Genomic DNA, 24,570 nt, shown 5'->3' on the forward strand with positions numbered 1-24,570 from the left:
GTGAAAAGCCTTGGATACAAAAAGGTCTTTCTCCTTTGTAATGTTCCACTCAACACTAACTCAATGTTTCTAGAAAAAAAGAGGAAGGTTGTAGGTTCTGATTGTGGTTTAAAGGTTTGATGTACTTTATGAAACTGCCCAATTTCTGACCCAGTCATGTCCACTAAGAAATAAGCAGTATCTATTTGGAACAGTAATTGCATCAGAGCAGCAGCTGATTACTTCCATGTTTATTGGCCAGAACATCAACACAGCTACTCACTTATACAAACTAACAGAAGTCAATTTTCATGCTGCTTCACAGCATGTGTAGTTAAGCCATTAGCCAACAGTTCTAGAAAATGTTTTCATTTACCTGAGGTTTCACAAATAAGACTGTAGATTTACATACAGTACATTTTGCCTATGTGTATCAAAATTCTTGTTGGAGAAATAAATTACAAACAATGGTACAAAACCACTCCAAGCCAAGCTTTGTTCAACAAGAACATGTGTGTGAGTTTTACAGTTTTATTTTTTGCATTACTCTTACAGTAAGCAAACTATTTAGTTTATACAAAATAAACCTGGAGTTTTATATAGTTAAAAAAATCATCTTTGGCTAAACAAAGCTCTCTATTTTTATACATATATTTATATATATATTTACACACATCAGATATTTTACATGACCATGTAGGAACCTGTACACTTACTTACAATAGACAGAACATTTAAAAAAGTTTCATAATTTACAAAAAAGGAATACAAGTCAGAACCAAAACAGTCAAACCCCCCCGCCTCCCATTACCTGTACAGATAAGAAAGTAAATAAACACAGACAGGGAATAAACAACTTTGTAATAAAATACTGCCTGCTTTTTTGAGACAGAGAGGAAGCACTTAAGTGGAGAGAAGCTACTTCCTTCAGTGCCTTCAGTACTGTGCACATTTTGATCTCTAAGGATATGGTTAAAAGAATACTCTTAGTGGAGTCTGATTTTTCCACAAACATGAACACTATTCTGCAAACTGACAATTCTGAGAACAGAGTCAGTTAGATTTAAATCTCCAATAAGTAAACAACTGTCACAAATGTTTGTTAAGAACAAGCATGGATAGCTATAACAATCCCCCACTGACATCACTAGGCGTTGCCAGCGTAGCGTGGAAGATGACACTTATCATCAAAAGCAAACATTTTAGAAGCAAGCACTTAAGATGGAAGACTGCCAGAAGTGACATCACCTGCTGAAGTCATTCCTTGTAACAGCTTCCAGAGCACTGCCTAAAAGGAGGATGATGCACTGTTTGGCAGCGTGACAATCCATTCCATAGGTCACGTTTACAATACTCCAAAGGTGTCAGTGGCAACGTTGCTAACAAATTATCTGATGGTTTATTAGAATGAGAAGTCTGTCTCATTAGCTGGAGAGGGAGCAAAAACCCATTATGCTTAAACTGAAGAAGCAGTCATTGGATTCTGAAAATAAGCCAACTTAATCGAAGTTGAAAGGCAATGCACTTAAGTGGAGCTCTTAAATGAAGTCTAACTAAACTCAGCAGATGTTCTGGCTGAATAAAGACTACAGCAATTCTGATCCTTAATAAAGAATAAAATCTCAAACATCAATGAATTCATAACACAAAAACATGTGCAATGTCCAGGAATGTTTCTTAGGCAGAAGGAAAAAAATAATAGCTTTTTAGAAATTTGGGATAAAGCAGCAATATATAGGAGATATGTGTGCGTACACATATATACACACACACACTTTTAGTATGTACTAGTAAAACTGGAAACAGTTATAAGAGTTCTTTAAAATAGAACATAATGAATTCCTAATGTACTAAACAATTTGTAAAGATAGATACAGTTGCTGTCAAAACATGCCAAGTTGACAAGCTTTTGAAACTGCTTGTTTTTACAGAAAAGTTTTTCCCTTGGTTAGTAAGTATAAAGTCACATTTTATAAAACTGGAAAGGTCTGTTTCTAAATAAATTTTTAAAAGAAAATAACTTGTCAATTTTTTTAACAAAATAGAATGTTCATTATGTTGAAGACCTAAATTAAGTAACTTTTCCAGATATAATTTGGAGCGGAAAAACATATTAGCCTTTTCTGAAGAAAAAAAAAAAAAAGAAAAAATTTCAATACATTTTTAATGGAAAAAAAAAAACCAACTAACTATTCAAAATTCAGTATTAAGTCTTTTAAAATATCAGAACTGCAAAACGGTTTTAACTACAAGATAGTTCTTTGTAAATGAATACTCATTACGGTATTTCACAATTTAAAAGAAACTGAAAAACTGGTCACTGCATTAATGACTGGCTTAACTCTCTCAGAGATTGGGACTCATTTTCCTTGACTTTAAAAACCAGAAAGCTAGACTAGACAACTGGCTTAGATTTTCTCCACTGTCAATGACAACAGATGAGCACCCTCAAAGAGAAATTCATTCACCTCTGTTGAGCACTGGAGTCATTTAGAAATGGTTTAGATAATGTGCTTAAAGTTGAAGACAAACCCTACACTCAGTTCCAGGTTCTCTCCTTGAAACCCACTATGAACAACTGACAAAGCAGCAAGAACCACCTCCTCCTTACCATCAGAATTCAATTACTAGATAAGCAGCTTTTGGAATTATTGCTATCATTGCCCTGCCCTATTTTAAAAGAAAAAGGCCTAACTTCTTCAAATATATTTCAAGGTAACCACGATGACGGTACCTGTCATTTTGCAGGATTATCTACCAGCTGGATTCCAAAGCACTCCTACTTTAAAAAGTCAGTTTGACATCATCATACGCAGTACTTCTGACAAGTTAAGCAAGAGCCAACATTTCCACTTGACTACACACCAATGTCTTTGCTTATAGAACACATTTAACCAACAGGAGTTGTCACCCCCTTGAAATGATACTGCTCCATTTGTACGCGCCCATTCTTTTCCAGCCAGTTGGTTTGTAAAGTTCCCTCTGTGTTATTCTGATAAAGGACTTCAGAAGAAACATGGACAGGGAAGTAAATAATTAACAGTGCATCAAACTTAGTATTCTGACTTGGATACCTCCCACTAAGCCCATCATATGAATGCAGTGGTTGTAGTCCATCATTGCTGGCAACAGCTAAACCCTGTAACCATGAATCAACTTGGTGGTAAATTTACTTGCACTTGGATTTCTTGAACAGCTTCATTAACTGCTTGAATCTTTCTGAAACCTAATGGAGGACAAAAAAAAGACATACCATTAAGGCCCCAGATTTCTGTACCTATCAAGACAGGCTGATCTGGCAGCATAAAGTTTTTTAAAAAAGACCACTATCTTGTTTTTTATTTGCTTCCAATTTAGCAGGGGAATTTTAGGAGCACCATTAACAGACTATTTGGATACAGGTAGTCTTCCTATACCTTGGACATCTGAAATAGCCTCCAGGTTAATCACAGAGAACTAGAGCCAACTGATGTAACACAGGTTTCCTTACAATGAGGAGGGGAAAAAAAAAAAAAACCAAACCAAAACCAAAGGCTTTAAAGTCAATTAGGCTTGAATTTTGCCAGGTATAACTGAGTAAGATTCAAATGTAAGGAGAAAAGCTTATTTTGTACTCTACAAAAAAGCACAGTCTATCAGTTATTTTCTACCCTCTTGTACAACTGTCGCTTCAGGTATTTACAGCTCATCATGGAGTAATCTGCCTACTAGGGATTTTACAAAACTGGTCTGTAGATGAGTCAAACATCTTCTTGTTGAGTATAGCTACAGCTTGCATAACAACCTCATTCAATTTTAAGTATTTATCGCTATATGCATACTGCTATAGCACATCTCCTGTCCACCAAATAGCTAACTGGGAAGAGTGGCATAAATGTACAGATAACACTGTTTTATCCAATGACCCACCCCAGCAGCTTCTAAAAGTTGCAAAGACTCTGTAATCATATAACACAACATCCTAAGAGTCAAATGCCAAGCACACAGGATTTCTTAGCTTAGTCAAATGGGTGTTTCTCCCTTTTAGATTTGCAGGATAAGAGATTAAGATAGCAATTCAAGACAAGTACAAAGTTATATGCAAACCTCTGGAAATATTCTACATCAATCTGACATCTGTGTCTTTTGAAGTTTCTTAATTAAAAAGAAAAAAGGAAACATTTTCATGAAAAATGTCCTTTCTGCAAAAGCCTGGTATTTTTCCAGTTCTAATTTTAATGCTTTCCTAATGTATTAAATGCGTGCAAAGGCTTTGCGCCTCTCCAAATTGCCTTTCTCTGTCTAAGTGCTGATTCAACAATAGAAACAATCCTGTTGTACCTGGCTTATGATTGGACACAGCAGATCCAAGGTACCAATAAAACAGGTACTGAAGAATCCCTGGACCATAATATTCCTAAGATGTATATTTTAAAAAAGTAACAACTGGGAGAATGAAAGATTCTTTTTTCAAGATCACCCCCAACAAAAGACATGAGGAAAAAACAACTCCAAATTAGCAGATCTCCAAAGGTTTTTGTTCAGCTGCAATCATAAATGTAACAACATAGTTGTTATCAAACATAAGAATGATAGAACCTACCTGATTTGGGCTTTTGTTCAGCCTAGTGGCTAAGGAAACAAAAGTTTTGCTTGATGGTCCTTTTCTCTGACATTCCAGTAAAATTTCTCGGTCATCATTTCTATATCAAAAAATGCATTTTTAGAATATTAATACACATATATATGTCAATGCACACACAAAAAAAACCCCATACAGGCATATATAAAATTCTGAGTATTTCCGAACCACAGGATGTGAGTTCAAACAATAGCAATGAGTACAAACAAGTGGGAGTGAAGATTATGCTACCCTATTAGGAGGGGCAGGATTATTACAACAGTTAACCCAAATGCAATGTCATCAAAAAGAGTTTTAAGCTTCTAAAGCAGACATTTAAACTTGAATTAAAAAAACTCATCAATTCAACAGGGGCCAGTAGTTCGAGGCGGACTTGCCTCAGTTTCAGTGGCAAGGCAGTGGCTTTCACCTAAGGCCCACTGACGTCCAAATAAGAAGAGAGGTGTTTCACTTCTGTAAGTGGCTTAATATAACATACTCAAGAGAACATCTACGGTTCACATGAGAATAAAGGAACAGGAGTTTATTCTTAAGTGTGTCGCCAATTTGCCATTTGTCTCATTAATGAATTTAGGTATATGTAAAATGTATATAGTCACAGTCATTACAGAGTAGCTACTATGTCTCTTTGGTTGAATTTCCTCCATTTCAAAGAAAAATGTAATAACTAGTTATTTAAAATAAACGTTTTTTTTAGGCACAGTTCAAAGATGGACAAAGACTGACACAGAAAACCTAGTCATATTCATACAGAAAACTGTAATAATCTCTTCCTATTTCATTGCTTTGCACATTAGAAATTGTATTATCTTTCACAGTCTTTCTTCCATGAAGGAGCTAATTTTCTTCTAAAATGCTAACTTGAGACTTACTTTATATCTGAACTATAGTTCAGAAAAGCCTGTCCTGAAAATTTTAAGAGCCCCTTTATAAAGTGTTGATTGTATCAAGTTGTAGCAAGCTAAACCTGCTAACTACAGTTTGCTAAGGATAAGAATACACCACAATAACTTTACAAGTTTCTTTGACACATAGTCACCTCATTTGTCATCCACATAACTGAAATATATGGGCTGAATGGTTGACTAGTACATTTCTGCAGATTGAGCAGCATAGACCCCAAAACAGAAAACTGTTTATTCTCATTCCTTCTTTCAGTGGGGAAAGTTCTTTAGATGCCCTCCTTTACCCAGTCACTGACGCTTCCAGACCTCGTAGGAACATCAAATACCTCCATCCCCTACCAAGCCTGGCTGGAATTTTTGGACAGGAAAGGAAGTGGGCAAGGGGAACAAAAATTAAAGACAGTGCAATATAGTAAGTCTTGTTACCTTAGCATATAAGCTGCAAAACCAAAAGCAAATAGTACTGTTGTTTTGGGAGATGTGGGTAAGTGATGGAATTAGTTATGAAGTATGGAAGCCACCTTCTTTAAGGCAAATCTGATGTAACCTGCCTAAGAAATGATTAAAAATTGTTCTCTTCCAAAGGCTGCTAACAGGATTAAATGAAACCAGTTCATCTCTTAATTTTTTTTTCCCCTGGAAATCTGCTATAGAAAAAGGATAAAATAGATGTGGGCACCCTTCAGTGGTACTTGAAGAGAAGACATCAATCTCAAAGCCATCCCGCATAGATAGAAGGAGGCTCCCACTCCGCTATTTACAGAAGGATGTAGAGCTACTGAATAACTTAGGCCATCAGCTAAATATTCTCTTCTTTCCACATTTCAGTATATCATGTAGTTTAAAAAAATCTAAAACAATCAAACAGATCAAATCAGAAATTACCTTGTCCAGGAAACTACTACTTCTCCCTTCTTTTTAATGATGTTTTTGGCATACAGACTAGGTGATGATGCAGATGAAGCCAAAGGAGACGAGTCTTTGTTCTGCTGTAACTCATTCTTCTTATTGGAACATCGCTTGGGTGTTGAATTTACTTCTTCAGACTTCACATCACTTGTATCGCTCCCTTCACCTGCAGATTCAGTTTCTTTTCGTTGCCTTTTTGCGTTGGAATTATCTCCGACAGCCTCCTTTTTCCTTTTTTTACTAGTTTTATCATCTATACTTATCTGGCATCCTACATCAGTATCTGAAGTGGACTTTGTTTCAAGATTACATTCACCTGCTACAGTCTCATTGGAAAGATCTTCTGTTAAGTCGATAAATGCATTGGAGCACTCTTCCAGCGCTTCCTTTTTACCACCAATTTTTGAGTTTCCTGCAGAAGCCTCCTGAGTCCTGTTATCTGCAGTGGATTCCACTGCATGACATGAAGTTTCACTGACAATATCATCTGTTAAATCAATGTATGACTCTATACTGCATCCAGCAGGAAGAGAAGCTTGAGATCTAACACCCAGTTCATTTATGTTTTCAGATACCTCCGATTTGTGTGCCTGAGATTGTTCAGAGCCTTCACCTGGGATTTCAGTGTCAGGGCTCTCTGTGTTTGAAGATTTTCTACAGGGTCCAAGCAACCCAGTAGTTTCTTCCTTTCCAGTACTATTATGTGACTCCTTCAGTGGCTCAGGGAAGGCAGGATTTTGTTCTTGTCCAGTCCTAACATGAGGTAACTGATATGTCTTAACCAGATCTGGTTTGACAGTTTCTTGCATAGTGGTTGCTGTGGCACTCTGACGGTCCCTTTCTTTCTCCCCACTTCTCATTTCTTCTTTTTCAATCTTGGTTGAGGATGCCCGTGCCTCCTTCACTGAAGCCACCTGATCAGATGCTGGTGAGGTAGATGGCACTGCACGCCTAATCTTTACAATAAAATGATCATTGGATTTCTCCATGATTACTGCCTGCATTGGTAGGCTGGGGCGACACTGAAAACCAGGAGCAACAGGCCGACTCGTCCACGACGAGGAACAACTTGATTTACTGCTTGAGTTATCAGATTCTAAAGCCAAATGAATGTCTTGTTCAGTGGCATCCTCCTCTTCAAGAAGTGCATCTTCACTGTAATGTGCACTGAGAACACCCTCGGGAGTGGAGCTAGAATTATTCTCAGGTTTTAGGAAGCTGAGGTGAGCATCTGATTTCAAAGGTGATGGAATAGTTAAGGAAACAGCCAGATCTTCAAGGAGGATAGAAGAAACGAATGATTTATTCTTCTGTAAACTGCATTCATCTTCTTTGCACGAAGCTGCGTTTGTAGGAACCTCAAACATACAGCTTTCATCTAGTACATCTGGATCAACAGACATCTGAAGCCTAGATGCTAAAGAGGAAGGAGCTCTTACAGGTGAGACAATAGGCCAGTTACTATCCTCTACCGGTCGAGATTCCACACAAGCCTCCTTTGGAGCAATCTCTTGCACCAGTCCAACAGCATTACCTCTGCATTTATGACTGTCTAAAAACTGTTTTTCCGGAGTCCTGAATTCCCACTCATTTCTGTCAATGTTGCCACCATTTTTTTCCAAGAGATCAGAACCTTGCAATAGGCTTTTGAAAATTTCACCCATTTGAGCATCGCTTACAAGATTAAAGGTAAGACTGGATGCTTGTTGTTCCGTGAGAAGCTCATAACTAAGATCAGACTTGTTAGCATCTCTGGACAGCTGGAATCCTTCCTTTTCATATTTTACACCCTTCAATGGAGTGAGACTGCCTTGCAAATTATTCTCTTTAGAGAGATGCACTTTGGTTTGGGAATTCCTCGTGTTATCAATTGAGTTAAGACATTTTGTAAAGGCAGTTTTTGCTGCATCTGTTTTATTTTTCTCATGGTGACACTTAGGTCGTTGATAATCCACAATTTGTTTTGAAATGATATATTCTTCAGGTTTCTGAGATCTGGCTTTCAGGGACTTTTTTCTAGATCTTTGCATATCATCTTTATGACTCATCTTGTGTTTTTGCTTTCCTGATCTTTCAAACTTCCCTTCCTCACTTTCATTTCCTACATTTCCCACATCACATAGTTTTAATATAATTCTCCTTATCTTTTCAAATAAGTAATCAAGTTGTTCATCTACAAATTTCCATAACTGTTTTTTCATATCTGACACTTGTTGTTCAAAAAGACGGTCCACTATTGCATTCTTTTTAACTTGCTTAAGTTTGGACTCTATAATATCACAGATATTCAATTTTAATGTCTCACCTAATGTAGACATCTTGGAAAAGTTCAAGTATTTTATTAATGATGTAAAATTTATGATACCAGATTCTATAATTCTGTGAAAATGCTGAACTGGGAAGTGTACCTTGAACTTCATATAATTTTTCCTCATCTGTTTTCGTATAGCTCTTAGCATCTGCATTATTTCTTGTACACTTGAAGGTTCAACAATAACATGAACTATTTTTTCAAGACAAGCAATGCTCACAGTTTTATTTTTCTTCATATCCTTCGAAGACCTAAAAGCCTGATTTTTATGCCTCTCTCTGTTCTTCTTTGTACTTACTTTCACAGAAACAAATTTTCCATTATCGTCATTGCAACGCACAGTTTTGCTCTTTTGATTCTGCGGACTGCTGGCCAAATTTCGTGTCTCAGGAGAAGCTTTTGGTCTTGACTTTTTTGTATTTTCAGAGCCTCTTTCTGGTTTAGATTTTTCTTCATCTTCATCACTACTTATGATTTCTCCTTCTTCTATTTCATCTGAAGAGATACTCAGCTGGGACTCCATCTCTAAGTGTTCATCAGACATGTTAACTGGCTTTTGATTTTCTTTGTTTACCTCCTTTGACAAATTCTTTGAGGGACAGACAACAACGGTACTTTCAGGAATTAAATCTATAAAAAGAAAACAGTTTGTTAATCACCATAAAGAATGCAATTATAAACAGACATTTTCAGAAAAAAACTGTAAGATTGCTTTCTGTAAAGTGACTGTTCAGAACTGTTTGTTTCAAACTGTCAATGACAATTCAGGAAGTTTGAGCTATAACAAGTTTGGGTGGTTTGCTTCAGCAGCTGCTAGTTTAAGGGATTTTTCTGACCTTCAAAGGGCAACTAAGACCTCAACATTTCTCCAAATACATGTGATCTATCTCACAAATACATCAACTGAAAACAGAAAAGTCTAGCAGTTTTCATCAGTTTTGAAATTCCTTCCATTTAACAAGCTTTCTGAATACTGCACAGGGTAAATTTTAACATCATTATGGACTAACATTTACATACAAATGTGGCTTTTCTTTTAACAGTTTCACAGCAAAAACAAAGTGGGAAGAACACAGCATGTTAATGTTTACATTCAGTTATCTTTTCCAGGGACGATGAGAAGGTTCAAATATTTCAATAAACTGACTAACTAAACAAAACAGGAGTACTAGCTGCCCCACACATGATAACTCTCCTATTTCAGTTTTTGATGCATTTAAGATTACCAGCACTGTAACTAAGCACAACGGCATAAAAAACTTTCTTCTTGCAAATTTTGAAGAAAGCCTCTAGGTTCAGGTTCCTGACAGGAACAAGAAATGAGATATGTGAGAGGAAAGGCTAAAGTTCTACCAATTGTAGTATACCTTACTCTGCCTCATGAATGGGTTTATTAAATGCTTTATATTTTTGAGATATCATTAAATATGTATTTAATCATTATTTAAAATTTAACCAAATGCTATTTTGTTATGAAAAATAAGCAGTTACAGTTAGCTCCAAAGCAGCACTTTACAAAAGATGAAAAGGCAAGATTATTTCCATTGTACAATAACTCCACTGAAGTGCATATGTATTGTTTAATGAGATTTGCAATTAATTTTAGGCTTGCTGGGCACTCCAGTTAATAAAACACTCTTATGTTCAATCGCACATAGATTAGACTGCTTAATGACCTCTAACAAACATTAAATCTCAAAGATCATATCTAAGTTATCTCCATAAAAAATGAAGTTGTGATTAACTCTTTAAAGCTAAATTTTAAAATCTTTACTGTATACAGACTCTACCAGAGCAAAAATATATTCCATCACTGCCTCCGTTTTGGTTTTACAAGGATCAATACTTTCTCAAACTATTAACTTTAATGTTTTGACAAACCAAAATATAAAATGAAAGTGGTCGAAATATAGTATTAATACACATACCCCTGTCATGCAGAACACTAGAAAGGTGAGTACTGAATTTCAAGGCCAAGAGAAACCATTGTCTCCTTTCAATTTAACAGATGGAGAACATTTGACATGTATATCATTAATCAGATCACAAAGACAGCCAGGCATCTAACTTCAGAGCTGAAAATCACTGCTTTAGAATTTAGTAGCTAGTTCTGGACAGGATGGATACCTCTAATAAGTAACTCTGGGAAACACTACAAAATTAGAAAAATACTTTTCCTTTATGTTCATCTACTCTGATCCCAAAGCTCTCGTGTTCCCCCCCAATATTTTAACTATAAACTCCTGTAGGAATGAAATACAAACTGATAAAGGAATTCACACTTAAAAGAGTAGCTGTCTCAAGCACAGTTGACAAATTCGAGTAAACCGCATTAAGATTTGCAAAAAGACATAAGGATTATGCTCCAAAACATAAGAAAATGGATTTAAATGCCACTCCACCATTCCTCTTCTTGTAGAAAATCTAAACTTCCACAAAAACTTTTTATTAGTTGCAACAGGATATTACAGGAAGAGTTAAATTCACACAAGTAAAAGATTTGAACTTTGGGTCACCTATTTTTCTCTTCCTGTGAGTGCTGTTATCGTATTTTATCTCCCCTGATATCTTATTTAGGAGTTAGCTCTTACTTCATTAATGATAAATCCTAATGTTCTATTTGTTCTACTTTTTTCCCCACTGACTGACTCACAATTATAAAACATATATAAATATTCACACTGAAATTAATTCAGATGGAGAACACAGCTTTCTCTTTGCTAACACTCCCAGAAATTAAGTCTCGGGTACTCTCTTCAGCTTTCTCACAAATAAATACTTGAAAGAATACGATCCTAAGTAACTTTTGCCTCTACAATTTCATAGGAAAACCTGATGAGATCTACTCAGAACTAACCACAAGTAAGAAACCTGCATGTATTTTTTTTAGAAGTTAGTACATAACTCTTATTTTAACCGCTCACCTGTCAGTAGTGACAAACTCTAATTTTTATAGCACCACTGTTCAGTTGGCTACAATCTTGGCTGCACTGTTAAATGGTCTCACTACAAACAAAAAGGACCACTGAGACTTATGCAGCTTAAGAATAAACAATTTATGTTTTTGAGAAAGCAGTTAAAATAAGTAATTTCTGCTTTCCATTAACGGATCTTCTAGACCTTTATGTAAAACTTAGAACATACATATACAAATACCTTTGTTATAACTCTTCACAAGACCTTTGCAGGGACTTTCCATCTTAAGTGCTTTAGCCAAAGGGCGTATTGGACTGTTCAGTGGGCTGATTGCCTTTGGAATATACCTCAAGTGATTGAGATCAATGCTCAGTATTGAGCTGTCATCATCAATAGGAACTGAGTTAGTTTCTCTCTCTTTAGTTCTAGGACACATCTCACCACTAAGAGAAGATGCTGCAGTACTGATTTCTTCTAGGTCTGGCTCCAAATCACAAGCATTCTGGTCAACTAATGGTTCATCCTTATCCGTTACCACAGTTCTGTCAAGTGACTGAGATGTACTCATATTAATTTCACAGATACCCTTTTCCTCAGTGGGGTGCTCAGTATTTTCTGCAGTCAACTGATCATTGTCCTTCGATACTTCCATTAAAGAGTCTGGTTTTGTTTCATTAGTATCATCTGCAACATCAGAGGACTCCAGGTCACCAGAACTTTTGGCTTCTGAGTCACCTAAGACAAGGTTTTGAGAGCCATGTTGGTCTGCTGAGCTTTCTATGTTGGCAGCTAGCAATATTTTATCTTCCTCTTTCTTCTCTCCTGCTGACTCTGGAAGGGCTCCCATACTTTCACTGGCAGGTTCAGATTGTGCCACTTCTGCTGCTGGTACACTATCATCCTGCATCACCCCCACTGTCACAGGCAAGTTTTCACACTCTGCCACACTCCCTGTCACCTCCAGGGGCAAAGATTCAGTGTGATTCAGATCTGTTGCTGCTGTTGTTGAGGCTTCAGATTCAACCAGATCACAAGCCTCTGCTGCTTGCGACGTTTCACCCTGCATCTCAACAGAAACCAGTACCTCTGCTGCTCCTGGCAAGGCTTGGGGCTGTACCTCACCCACTTCTACTTCTGGTAAGGTTCCTGAGCTCAGCTCATCAGTTGTCACTTCTGGCAACACTTCAGACTGTGCTGGGTCTGCTGCTGCTACTTTCAAGGCTTCATTTTCAGAATTGACAGAAACAGGCAGTGCTGGTTCCACGCTGCTTTGAGCTGCACTGTCCAGAACTTGTAACGTTGAATTAGTTTGCTCTGTGGGACCACAGTTAACAGGGTGGGCAGAATCTAACAGTTCTGCCTGCAGCGTAAGCTCTGTACTTCCCTCATCAGTGGCCTTTTGGGAAGATGTTTTAAGTCCATCTGTTGGAGAGAGACATTGTTTCTTAGCAGGAGAAAGAGTTAAATTTAGCTTTTCCATAAAGCTAAGTTTTAAGTCTTTGCTTTTTGTCCCAGTGTGATCATCTTTAATTTTGGGAACTTTATGGTCTTTTAAGGTATCTGCTACTCTGGATGTTTCTTCTAGCTTATAGGACTTGTTCTTCTCGCTTTTTGTAAAATCTGCGCTTTTCTTGGATTCTTTTGCAGATTGGTGAGAAATCTCTTTTGCAACTTTTCTTTCATTTCTAAAATGTCTATTTTCATCCTGATTCTCTCTTTCTCTTTTCCTTTTTTCTTCAGTTCTGTGTCTTTCTGATTTGGAATGTGCTGTCTCCCATTCATATCTACTACTGTTTTCCTTCAAGCGTGCATATTTATGCTCTCTGTTGTTGGAATTAGAAGGTGAAGTCCTTCCTTCTCGGGAAGTATGGTCATTTGTTCCCTTGTCTCTCTTGCAGTCAATGTCTTTTCCTTTTCTTGACTCTTCCACATGACATTTACGTGATTCATGAAGACTCTTAGAATGTTCATTCTTTGAGTGTGGACTACTCCCTCTACCAGACCTCCTTGGTTGCTCTTGTAGCTTTTCATTTGGTTTATTTTTTTGGCCAGAATTTTTTTCATCTCTATCATGTGTTTTATTATCTTTTTTTAATACATGTTGTGATCTCTCATCAGCATACAATTCACCTCTTGTTTGAAATCTGTCTTTACCAGTAGATTGTTTCTCCCAGGAAGAAACACCCCTTTCTACTCTTCTTTCTACACTTGGGCTGAATTTGAGTTTTACACTCTGACTTTTTTGTTGCAACTCATTTTTACTAGCCTTCTCTGAAAGGGTTTTCAGCTTCTGCTGAGGATCCAAATTCCCCTCTTCACTGTCACCATTGTTTACAGTGCTCTGATGTGCTTCTCTTTTGTATTTGTTGACATTTCCCCTTCCGTACTGTTCATTATTTTTCATTTCTTTCCTTTCTTTTCTGTTATCCTTGTTGGAACTATGGTCATAGTTCGGTAGACACGTATGAGTACTATCACTGCAGAGCTCTTCAGGAGGGTATCTCGGTAAATATGGAGTGTTTCTTTTTTCTGAGCTAGATTTCCCATTGTCCATATTATGAGATGAGTAACTGTGATATGTATCTTTTGAACAGTCATTTTTCATTCTTTGCTCCACCTTTATATTGTCACCTAAATCAGAAGGTCTGAACTTGGAATCTTTTGTTTTACACATCTCAGAGCACCTTCCATTAATTGATCCTGGAAGATATGTTCTGCTGAAACTACTTCGATGATTGGGAAATTCTGATAGCCTGTTTATAAAAAGAAAAAAAGTTACATTGTTTTAAATTTTATTTAAACGTAACTAAAACCAAATTGCAATGAATTCATATAACTCAAAGTTTTTCATGCTTTTTTCAGCTTCAAGTTGAAAAAAACGTGGGATAAAAATAGAAGTTTAATAATTTCCACTAGCACACAGCAAAAGAATATAATCTGTGTACATATTTTCCAAATGAAATTAATCTAAAGAAAAAGCAACATCTGTGAAAAAATACTGCATTGAGTCTGATTAACAATTTCAGTAATTCAATTTAGTATTTCATTGTCCAGCAATAAAAAAAGCTTTCCCCTAGGAAAAGAAGTTGTTCTTTACCACATATGTGATTTAAAAAAAAATAATTAAAAAAAAAAAAAAAAGAGAAATTCAATAGTTTACTATTTGGTAAACTGGCAACCAAAAGAACGGGTATAATGTGACTGTGCTTACTCTGTCTGATAAGCAAATAAGCTACCATGTTTGGAAATTGCTGCAAGCTAAAGAAAACAAGTAGTAAATTACAATAATCAAGCCCCATCAAGGCTATGTGCTACTGTTGCAAGGTCAAGGTCATAATAAAAATAGTTAAATTAAAAATGGCACATGTAGCCTGTATGGCATGAACTCTTAACTCATTACCCACAAAACGCAAAGTTACCTCACCAGGAGGAAAAAAAAATAATAATAAAAAAACCCCACGACACTTTTCTGCCATATTCAACAAAGCGTTCATTAAAATGACATGATTAAACATAATGGCAACCTTCTTAAATACTCTCCACTACCTAAAAAGAATTGATTGCCTAATCCATGCAGAAGGAAACAAAAGCAAAAGTCACACCAACAAATGATGGCAGCAAAGCACCAAATGCATGGCTGCTTTTTAGACAGTCAAGGATGAAGTGGCAGCTACAAACGGACATTTGGTTTTGGCCTGAAATTCTATGCTGATTCAGTACCCAGCTGTAAGGAACCAGTTTAAATGTAAAATAACAACTAGATAAAATACCTTGTTCATAAATTTTCATCACCATCAGAAGATACTGAAGCAGTTTGTAAACTCTTCAATAAGGTTGAGTATTCAAAACAAAAAAGCATTTTTCAAACAATTTAAAGTCCAGAATACTACACTCAAAGGTGTGAAAGTTACAGCTATGTCAAAGCCAACCAACTGAACGAATTACACATGTTAAAATCTCTCGATCTCCACCAGATCATATCTGGTAAATTTCTGTGTTCAGAAAAAAAATAAATCGCATAGTTAATATGCATATAGCCTCTAGCGCTGTAACGTCAAATGAACCTTCTTTATGATACCTTTTGTGCAAGAAAATATCTTATCGTCAAACTGAAATACAAACAAATGGCGTAGCTGACATCCCACAAGTGGCAAGCAGGTGATGTTGTGTTAAGCTAGAGGTCCTGAATCTTGGACCCCCATTCTGGTTTCAAGCTTTTCAGAAAGCTTACATTCAGCTACTCTCCCATCTATACTTTAATATTTTCAGCTCCTTGCAGTAAGTTTAGTAGTACACAGAAATTACCAAGAATTCTCTAGCTGCTATCCCCCACCATGGGAGGCAAGGCTTTCATATCTTGCCATGAAAACGTTATATGGTCTCTTTATTTATTTTCATTTGTTGTCTGAAAAGTTCCATGGAATTTACATCTGAGGCCATAAAATAGACTAGTTCTGAAGCTGAACTGTGTAAGATAATATCTGCTTTGAAACATGCAAGATGGTTAGATAACCTACCAGGAATGGGTGATTAAACAAAGCAAAAAAAGAGTTCGGGCAAATGCTCACCCTTCGGATTCCTCGTCTTCTTAATTAGAAACCAAAGATCTCATCAAGCAAAAAAGATACTTACCTATTTCCTCTGATTGCACCACTACTAAACCAAAAAAGCAATTATTTATTATGTAACGATTTTCTTCATTAGTTTTACTTAAAATACACACACAAGCTTCTTACAAGTATATAAACATGATCAAACAAAAAGCATGCTTTTGGTTCCACTGTCTAGTTGTACCTTTGATGAAGATTACTGATTTCTTCATCCTTACGGTTAATTTCCACTCTTGCTGTTTTGATAAGTGCTGAAATATTCTTTTTGAGTGCTTGGTTTTCATTCTGTAGAATGACATTCTATTTTAAATATATACAAAAAAAGAAAACAAGAGTGAGAGAAGGAGAGAGAGAAAAAATGAGAATTAGCTTGGGTATCCAAACATGTAATGAAAAACAGTTCAAGATAACCATTAGAAAAAGTCCTATCATATGCAAACTGACAAGAGAACATACAGAAACAGTTTTGTAGAAGTCAGAAATAAGTCAGAATTATTAAGATCTGAAGGAGCTCTTTTTTTCTTTTTTTTTAAACGACATTTACGCTCCTGTTTGTGTTCCTGTTAATAATATGTCTAAAGCATACAATTTATTAAAACTGAAATATGCCATAAACCAAGTAGAGCTAAAAAATTATAATCTGCCCCTTTGCTTCATTCTTTTACTCAATTTATTGCTTTCCTGGACACTGTGTCAAATGACAGATGTAGCTTTTAAGCACTTTCAGAGAAAGAGAATAATTGTATTTCTTTCAAGGCATCAAATCCAATTTCAGGTGCTCCATCATTCTAACATTTCTAGATATGACGTTCTAGAACCCTACCTGTCAATCCTAGAGATAGCCCCTTCTCTTAACTATCCTCAGCAAAGTCTGCTCAGAAAGGCAGAAAAGTTTTTGCAGAAGACAATACAGGAGTGTCACAGGGTAGAAGCTGCTTACCATTGCCAAGTACAGAACCTTTGGGACTTATCTGTATTACACAGTAGAGCATGCTCAAGATAATCTAACTATATAGAATGGCAGAGCATGGGGATACTAGCTCAAGTTGAAGAGCAGTTCAGCCTTATCAAAATGGCTCTATGCTCAAAGCAACGCAGACATGCTCTCCCAGTTCTAATGACAGTTCAGGTACCTTTTTCAACCCTCTGCCTAGTGCATTAAAGCTATTATTCTTTAAAAACCAAGAGAACTGGATACCTTTCTGGTAACTATTCATCTGACATGCTTATTTTCTAATTAAGGAGATAGAAGATAGTTTTTAAGCAACTAAAGTCTTACTGCGCACATTGTGAAACAAGTAAATTTACCTACTGGTTTTGTCAGTAGGTTATCCTGGCAACTATTCTAGGCAGAACAAGCTCCTAGCACCTACAGAGGTGCTTTTACAAACCATTTATGGGATGGATCAATTTTGGAAAGCCTGTGAAAATAACTCTCTAAAAGCAATATTCAATTTGCTTTACATAAATCTTGACAATGTTGCCCATTGAACTACAGTACCTGTGCCTGTATTTCCTTAAATTTCTTCATCAACTCTTTAATTTGCTGCTGACATTTTCCATATTCTGCCTGCAACTGTCAAAGAGAGAAGAAATCACAGCACAGAAGTGGACTTAATTACACAGACAAGTTACTCTGCTAGATTTATAGTTAATTAACACAGTAATGTATATTACTGTCCTGGTTTTGGCTGGGATAGAGTTAATTTTCTTCCTAGTAGCTGGTACAGTGCTGTGTTTTGGATTTAGGATAAGAATAAGGTTAATAGCAACAACTGAAATCATTGGTGTGTTAACTAGAGTTTACACCAAGCCAAGGATTTTTCAGCTTCTCATGCCCTGCCAGCAAGAAGGCTGCAGGGGCACAAGAAGTCAGGAGGGAACACAGCCAGCACAGCTTACCCAAACTGGCCAAAGGAATACTCCATATGATATGACATCACGCCCAGTATATAATCTGGGGGGCAGCTGGCTGAGCATCAGCCGGTGGGCAGTGAGCAATTGCACTGTGCATCACTTGTCTGTCCTGGGTTTTATGTCATTCTCTTTCTGTTATCTTCCTTTTCGTTATGATTATTATTATTCTATCTTATTTTTTACTTCAATTTTTAAACTGTTCTTATATCAACCCACAAGTTTTACCTGGTTTTGATTCTCCTCCCCATCCCACCTGGGGTGAGGGGCTGGGAGAGTGAGCGAGTGGCTGTGTGGTGCCTAGTTGCTGGCTGGGGTTAAACCACAATTACAAAGTTCTGTTTTTTTCCAAAAGTAACATATTAAAGCCATATCAAAATAAAAAGCTTCAATATGCTCCAACCCGTCTACAAGTCTCTAAAACATCACAAAAACTCAGGTAAGAGGAAATCTATGTGTGCTTACTCAACAGTGCCAGGCTAGAGAGTAACAGGAAGCCATATTATTGTGAAATTGAAGACACTATTATGAAGGAACAGGAGTTCTCAGAGCCCTACAGATGGTGACTTGTTTGTCAGATTTTATACAATACAAAATATAAGAAAAAACACAATAAAAAGTTACTACAAACAAACTCGGGCTGCAAAATAGACTGCAAAGGACATGTTCCTGTTGAGATCACAAACTTAAAATACATTTGGCATGAGCCCTTCTTTAAAAGTAGATGGCGACAGAACTTTCACAGAAGAACAGATAACTTCGCTACTGTCATACTTAACAGTCAACTGCTTTCAAACTTTCAAAGTGACATTTTAGTCACTTAGTAGAATCCTGAAGGTTTTGCTCCTGTTTCTTCTATAGCGCATCATGTCTGTGGATGTCTGTCCCTTTTACTCTGCAGTTCAAGTTACTGAAGATGTGTCTTATGGACCAGGATAGAAGATGCTACGTGAGTAAGCATTCTGCTGATTTGCTAAAAGCAGTTACCTACTGCATGGCTGTCTCCAGTCTCAAGGACAAAAGTTAATGACACAGAAGTTTAATCCATGACTTACCTGCTTTAGCCTGGTAAAACTTGTTGGGAGAAATGTCAAGACACCTGAATATATATTTAACTAGATGGAAATTACGATACATTTTCCCATAATGTAGCTGATACATGAACCTCATCAAAAGACATTTAGTGAAAACAGACCACGTCACAGAGTGAGAGATTCACTTGTTCTGATAAACTTGTTGACATAACAGTTTATTATCACACTCCTGCTTTTACTTATTTAAAAACAGTTTCCCTATTTTTCCAATAGTGTGATCATACTGATAACATTTTTTGCACTTTACACAAAATTTGGAACAAAAAAATCCACTGGAATTATTTTTGTCACATTAATACACACCTCGTTGTAGGATGCTTCCTTTGCAGTCCCTTCTTCAATTAATATCTCATCAAATAAATTTAGGCTATTTCCAGCTGGTGTAGAATTTGGAGCAGAATTGTCTGTAGAAAGAAAATCAACTACATAAAAAGAAAACGGTATTTTTCTAGCCACGTTTCATTGTGTCACTGAGGAAAACATGTGACCTTATCTGGAGAAACTCCTACCCTGAATTTCAACATTTATGTTAGTTTTATTGCAAATTGAATCAAGTATTTTCATCAACATAAAAGATAATGATGAATCTTCAACTGAAAACATTGTGTTAGAAAAACTGAGAGATATACAGGACACCTAACAAAACAGATGGGTGTATTTTATGACTGTCTAATAAGTTGGTTTAGGTAAAAAAAGAGCTAACTCACAGTAAGTTTACCTAATTCACAAAGCAAGAAGGGCTACACCTTAGCAGCGGTCTGAGGTTCCACAATTCCAGAGCCAATATATAGCAGAAAGCTAGAATAAATATGTGCATCATCCCACAGCTCATTCAGCTTTTGGCCAGACTTCACCTTGGAAACATTTGGAGTTGAAAAAAATATTACTGAGAAAAAGAATACTCAGATGCCAATGACCTACACATTCACAAACACTGATCAGTTGATCAGAATCAAGTGGAATTGGTATGGGGCTGAATATCATGCTTCTTATGTTGAATAAACTGCTTTATATTCCCTCACAAATGTAAACTCCCTAGCTTTAGTTCCAAAGAAATTAAAGAAAACAAAAAACAATTCAACACTCAAACACCTCAATTATTTAGATAATGGTGATTTTTTTCCTCAAATCAACCCGTGCCCTCTGTTCACCAAATACACATTACTGACAGGACATAAATGATGACACCTCTGAAATACAGATTCATTTGCAGAGAAATAAATGAAGTTAGCTATCAAAGCTGCACTTCAATCTTTTGGACAATACCATCATACAAAGAGTATTATTAAAACAATGCAAGACAACATGCAAATAACATCATTTCTGTATAGAGCAAAAATTTCACCAATCCTCTTTTCAAATTTAAAAAAAGATCCCTCAGAATTAGATTATATAAAATGTTTGCATTGCATTGTTTTTCCTCCTTGCATCTTTTATGCTTACTAAACAATGCATCTCAGTATGTGAAACACAGACTTAGAGAATACTCTTATATGCTGTAACAAATACAAAATGGAAAGAGAGAAAAAGATGCATAGATGCTTTATGTCTGTAGGATACAGTATAGCCCTTCCACAAAAATTCAATAGCCTTACAGCAGTAAGGTCAGGACAGAAACACTTGTTTAAACTCTAGAAACAGCATTTCATTAAATGGTACACTAAGACTCCTAAAAAAGAACACGTGCTGGTTCCACTTCTTTCTTGCCTTCAAAGACGTTAAGAGATTAAATTCATTTATATTAGCATGTGAAATCATTGGCAAAGTAACAACAGGTTAAAAGGATCTACTCAATGTACTATATCACATAGAAAGTACATTTTGAAGCTCTCACTGGGTATTTAGTGATCAGTGACTGTTGGCTCTAGTCCTGAAGCTATTAAAAAACACAAAATAAAGGTGCTTTTTCCAAGGTAAAATGTCCTGTATCAAGACACAGATAGAATAACTAATGCTTCTCTGTACCCCTTTATATGCCCAAGTCTCTTAAAAGAGCCACTATCCCATGAAAACTATCTTATAGTCATTCAGCTAATAGATTTAAGAATTCTTGGCTGTATTTATATAGTGTAATATATGTGTCTTGAATTTTAACAAGTAGCTCACTGAAGCATATGTTACACCAGCTAAATGTAAACTTAAAGCTAACTGTTGTTTTACTTGAAACTGTCTAAGAAACACAGAGACTCTGTAATGCTCCAATCCAAGCAGCAAGAGACAATCAACCTACCAGGAACCGTCAAACTGTTGTCCAAGCCATCGTAAATATCCACTGAGCTCTCATCACCTTCCTTGAAGGGGGACGCTTCAGCTATATCAGAAGAGAAAGGCCAGAGAAGCATCTAGTAAACTCCAACCTCTAAATTTACCATCAAGTAAGTGTAGCTGTGATCCTAGACCAGCAGAGAGTAGTAAAAGTAGTAGCACAGACTAGTAAAAGACAGGGGAATTTTAGCCAGCAAGCTACTGATACCATGAAGAAATTGTCTTTAGTCACCAGGGACAGTCTTGTAAGATCAATTCCTAAATACTACAAGAACTGCACATGAAGCAAATTATATGGCATTAAGTACAAATACATTTTAAAATTACAGATTAAGTCAACTTGATCTGAATTTTAAACTACTTCCTAGAACACAATGAATAAAGAAGTTATACGACTCAGAAACAAAAATAAAAGAATTAGTATGATAAAACCACTACTTTTAAAAAAAACATTCTGTACCATAAAAGAATTTGCTTCAGTATTGCCATCTATTCACACACTAACTGGTTTGTTCTGTAAACGTATTCTAATCTAAATCTCCTCAGTCTCCATATGCTTTTCCAATGTCTCTTATCACTCTTGTCTCCTCTGTGTGACTCTCTCCAGTTCTGCAACAAGTATTACTAGCATAGAGAAAAATTATAATATCCATAGTCCTATTGGTATCTTCACTACTGGTACTATACCAGATGATAGTGCATTTGCTCTTATAAATCCTCTTAACTGTCCAAATACACGCTTCATTAAGATACAGCAAAGGTTAAATAACATACTGTAAAGCACAGGGGAGAGATCAGTTCCAGGCATCCCCTCAAAACATACCAGAAATCCAAAGTACACAGTTACAGTTTAAAATCCAAACTTACTAATGGGATATGGCTTACAGTGACACTGTGCCACAGACACTTAATGACAGTTCAAGCTCATCGGTATTTGCCCCAACTTAAATTGCTTCCCTTTGGTTTTCTCAGTTATTGCTGGTCCTATTCATTTTCGTAAGACTGCTTGTGTTATTTCACTGAAAACCAGAACGTAATCTAACACATCTTACCACCATAGTGGATATCAAACAGTTCCAGTCCATCCTCATCTGTTGCCATGATACAAAACCCCTATGGCTTCCCCATCTGAGTAAAATATCAGAGGAAAGACAACAGATTAATTGACAATTTCAGAACAGCATCATAAAATAGAAGAATCTTGAAATAAGTCAATTACACCTGAGCTACCCGTGGCCCTTGCTCTCTAACAAAACCCAACAGTAGAATGAGAAAACTCTTACATCAAAATAAGAAATGTAGAGCTCTATCATGAAAAGTTAGGCATTATTTGTTGTGTAAATAAGCATTCCGAAGAAGATCTTCAGCTGTACCTTGTATTCGTATCTGTCAAATAAAGATCCTATGAAGAAATTCTGGTATGAAAACAAGCACTGCATTCTATGACCAAGTTATCCGAATGTGTACCTTAAGCAGTTAAAACAACCTGATGCGATAATTCTGACTTCAACCCCTGACAGCCATTTAAGAGCAAGTTTTCCCAGCCTGACACCACCACCCGAGGCAATAACGAGCCGTATAGCAGGCAGGAAACATTTTGCCTGCCAAGGAAGGGATACAGCGATGCTCGGCCACAGGCCGTACAGTATCGGCCACAACTGCGAGTGCAGAACGACTTTACAAGCACACACGCTTGTGTCACCGATACTCAAAGCACCTCTGAAGCGAGAGCAGCCGCTTGCAACACCGAGGCACCCGCTGGGTGAGAAAAAAAAAAACAAACAAAAAACCACAAGGAGAAGCTCGAGTGTCGGGGCAAGCAGAGGCACGGACCAGTGTCGGCCAGTTCGGAGGCAGCGGCCCTTACCCACTCCCCAGGCCTCACGCTCCCCGCGCGGGCGGGAAGGGGCTCCCGCCCGTCCCCGTTCCCAGCACGGCGGAAGCGCCCAGGACATCCCGGGGGTGGGGGCAGGGCGGTGGAGCCGCCGATCGCGGCCCGGGAGGAGCGGTCCCCCCGCCGCCGCCGCCGCGCGGGTGGCACCCCACGCCCCGTCACCGCCACCGGGCCGGGCACCGGGAAAAGCGCGGGCCGGGCTGAACCAGGCGGCGGAACCCACGGGGGTGCGGTGGGAGGCGGGGAAGGAGGGAAGTCGTACCCGCGCGGGGCGAGGCGGCGGCGGCGGCGGCGCCGGGCCCCCCGCCGGGCCGGCGGAGGAAGGCACGGGACGGAAGCGGGTGGAGGGAGGAGGAAGGCCCCGCTCGGTAGGCCGGCACCACACGGCCCGGCCCGGCCCGGTCCTCACCCACCGGTCAGCCGCCGCCCCCGGCCCGCAACTCCCCGCAGGTCGCCGCCGCCGCCGCCGCCGCCGCCGCTGGTCCCGCAGGCCGGGCGCCGAGGGGGCGGGGCTCCCGGCCGCGGCAGCCAACGGCCGCAAACGCACGGCGCGTCCCCGGCCGCGACGTCGGCAGAGCCCGCCCCCCGGCCTGAAGCGGTTGGCGCCAAAGCCAGGAGCGCGAGGCGGCCGAGCCCCGCCCACTCCCCGCCGTAACCCCGCCCACTCCCCCGCCGCTCGCCCCCGGCCCGGCCCCGCCGCCACCCGCCCCTCCTGTCAAGGCTGCGGCGGGGGGAAACGGAGAGGGGCGGCTGTTCTCCACTCACCTGGTGCGAAGTCGGGCGCGGAGGGCCGCGCCCCGCGCCGCCGCCGCGGTGGGGTGGGCGTGAGGCAGCTCCGGCGGCTCCCCGAGGTTTTAAGCCCGGCTGCTGCTGTCGGGGTCCCCGCCGCCAAACCCGAGATTCGCGCCCGAGCTGCGTGAGCTGGCGGCGGCCGGCGAGGGGAGCTGGGGGGAGGGTGACGTGGAAGAAGTGCTAACGTAACGCCGGCCGCTTTCCTCCCGAGCCCGCAACCACCTGCTCGGGGCCGGTCACTCACCAGCCGCCGGGGCGCCGCTGCCGCGGCCCAGATTTAAAGGGCTGGAGGGAGGCAAGCGCGGCGGCCCGCAGCGGCAGCCAAAGCTCCCCGGGAAGCGGGGCGGGGCGGGGGACGCG

General features: G+C 38.7%; 1 protein-coding gene across 4 annotated transcripts; it reads right to left on the minus strand.

Moving 5' to 3' along the window:
- Positions 1 to 215: 215 nt before the first annotated feature.
- On the minus strand, positions 216 to 24,483 carry CASP8AP2 (caspase 8 associated protein 2). 4 transcript variants are annotated; one of them, XM_042803145.1, is made up of 10 exons: positions 24,184 to 24,483; positions 22,577 to 22,652; positions 21,490 to 21,570; positions 19,563 to 19,663; positions 17,753 to 17,827; positions 16,436 to 16,551; positions 11,882 to 14,394; positions 6,391 to 9,355; positions 4,562 to 4,661; positions 216 to 3,205 (listed from the first exon to the last, which is right to left on the minus strand). In XM_042803145.1, the coding sequence occupies exons 2-10, from the start codon at positions 22,623 to 22,625 to the stop codon at positions 3,149 to 3,151; spliced, it is 6,057 nt and encodes a 2,018-aa protein (XP_042659079.1). In that variant the 5' UTR covers positions 22,626 to 22,652; positions 24,184 to 24,483; the 3' UTR covers positions 216 to 3,148. The 4 variants fall into 4 exon arrangements, with proteins under 4 accessions (XP_042659079.1, XP_042659080.1, XP_032845801.2 ...); XM_042803146.1 differs by lacking the exon at positions 24,184 to 24,483 and adding an exon at positions 23,832 to 23,875; XM_032989910.2 differs by lacking the exon at positions 24,184 to 24,483 and adding an exon at positions 23,681 to 23,817.
- Positions 24,484 to 24,570: the final 87 nt, after the last annotated feature.

Source organism: Tyto alba, unplaced genomic scaffold (assembly GCF_018691265.1).
Source record: "Tyto alba isolate M040663 unplaced genomic scaffold, T.alba_DEE_v4.0 Super-Scaffold_40, whole genome shotgun sequence".
Taxonomy (NCBI): domain Eukaryota; kingdom Metazoa; phylum Chordata; class Aves; order Strigiformes; family Tytonidae; genus Tyto; species Tyto alba.

What these genes read in the sequence shown, in the direction of transcription:
- CASP8AP2 (XM_042803145.1), bottom strand. Translation starts at nt 22,625, where the DNA reads ATGGCAACAGATGAGGATGGACTGGAACTGTTTGATATCCACTATGGT. An exon ending in ATCAGTAATCTTCATCAAAG is followed by an intron (nt 14,395 to 16,435) that starts GTACAACTAGAC and finishes TTTTATAAACAG; the next exon opens with GCTATCAGAATTTCCCAATC. An exon ending in GTAGTAGTTTCCTGGACAAG is followed by an intron (nt 4,662 to 6,390) that starts GTAATTTCTGAT and finishes TTTTTGATATAG; the next exon opens with AAATGATGACCGAGAAATTT.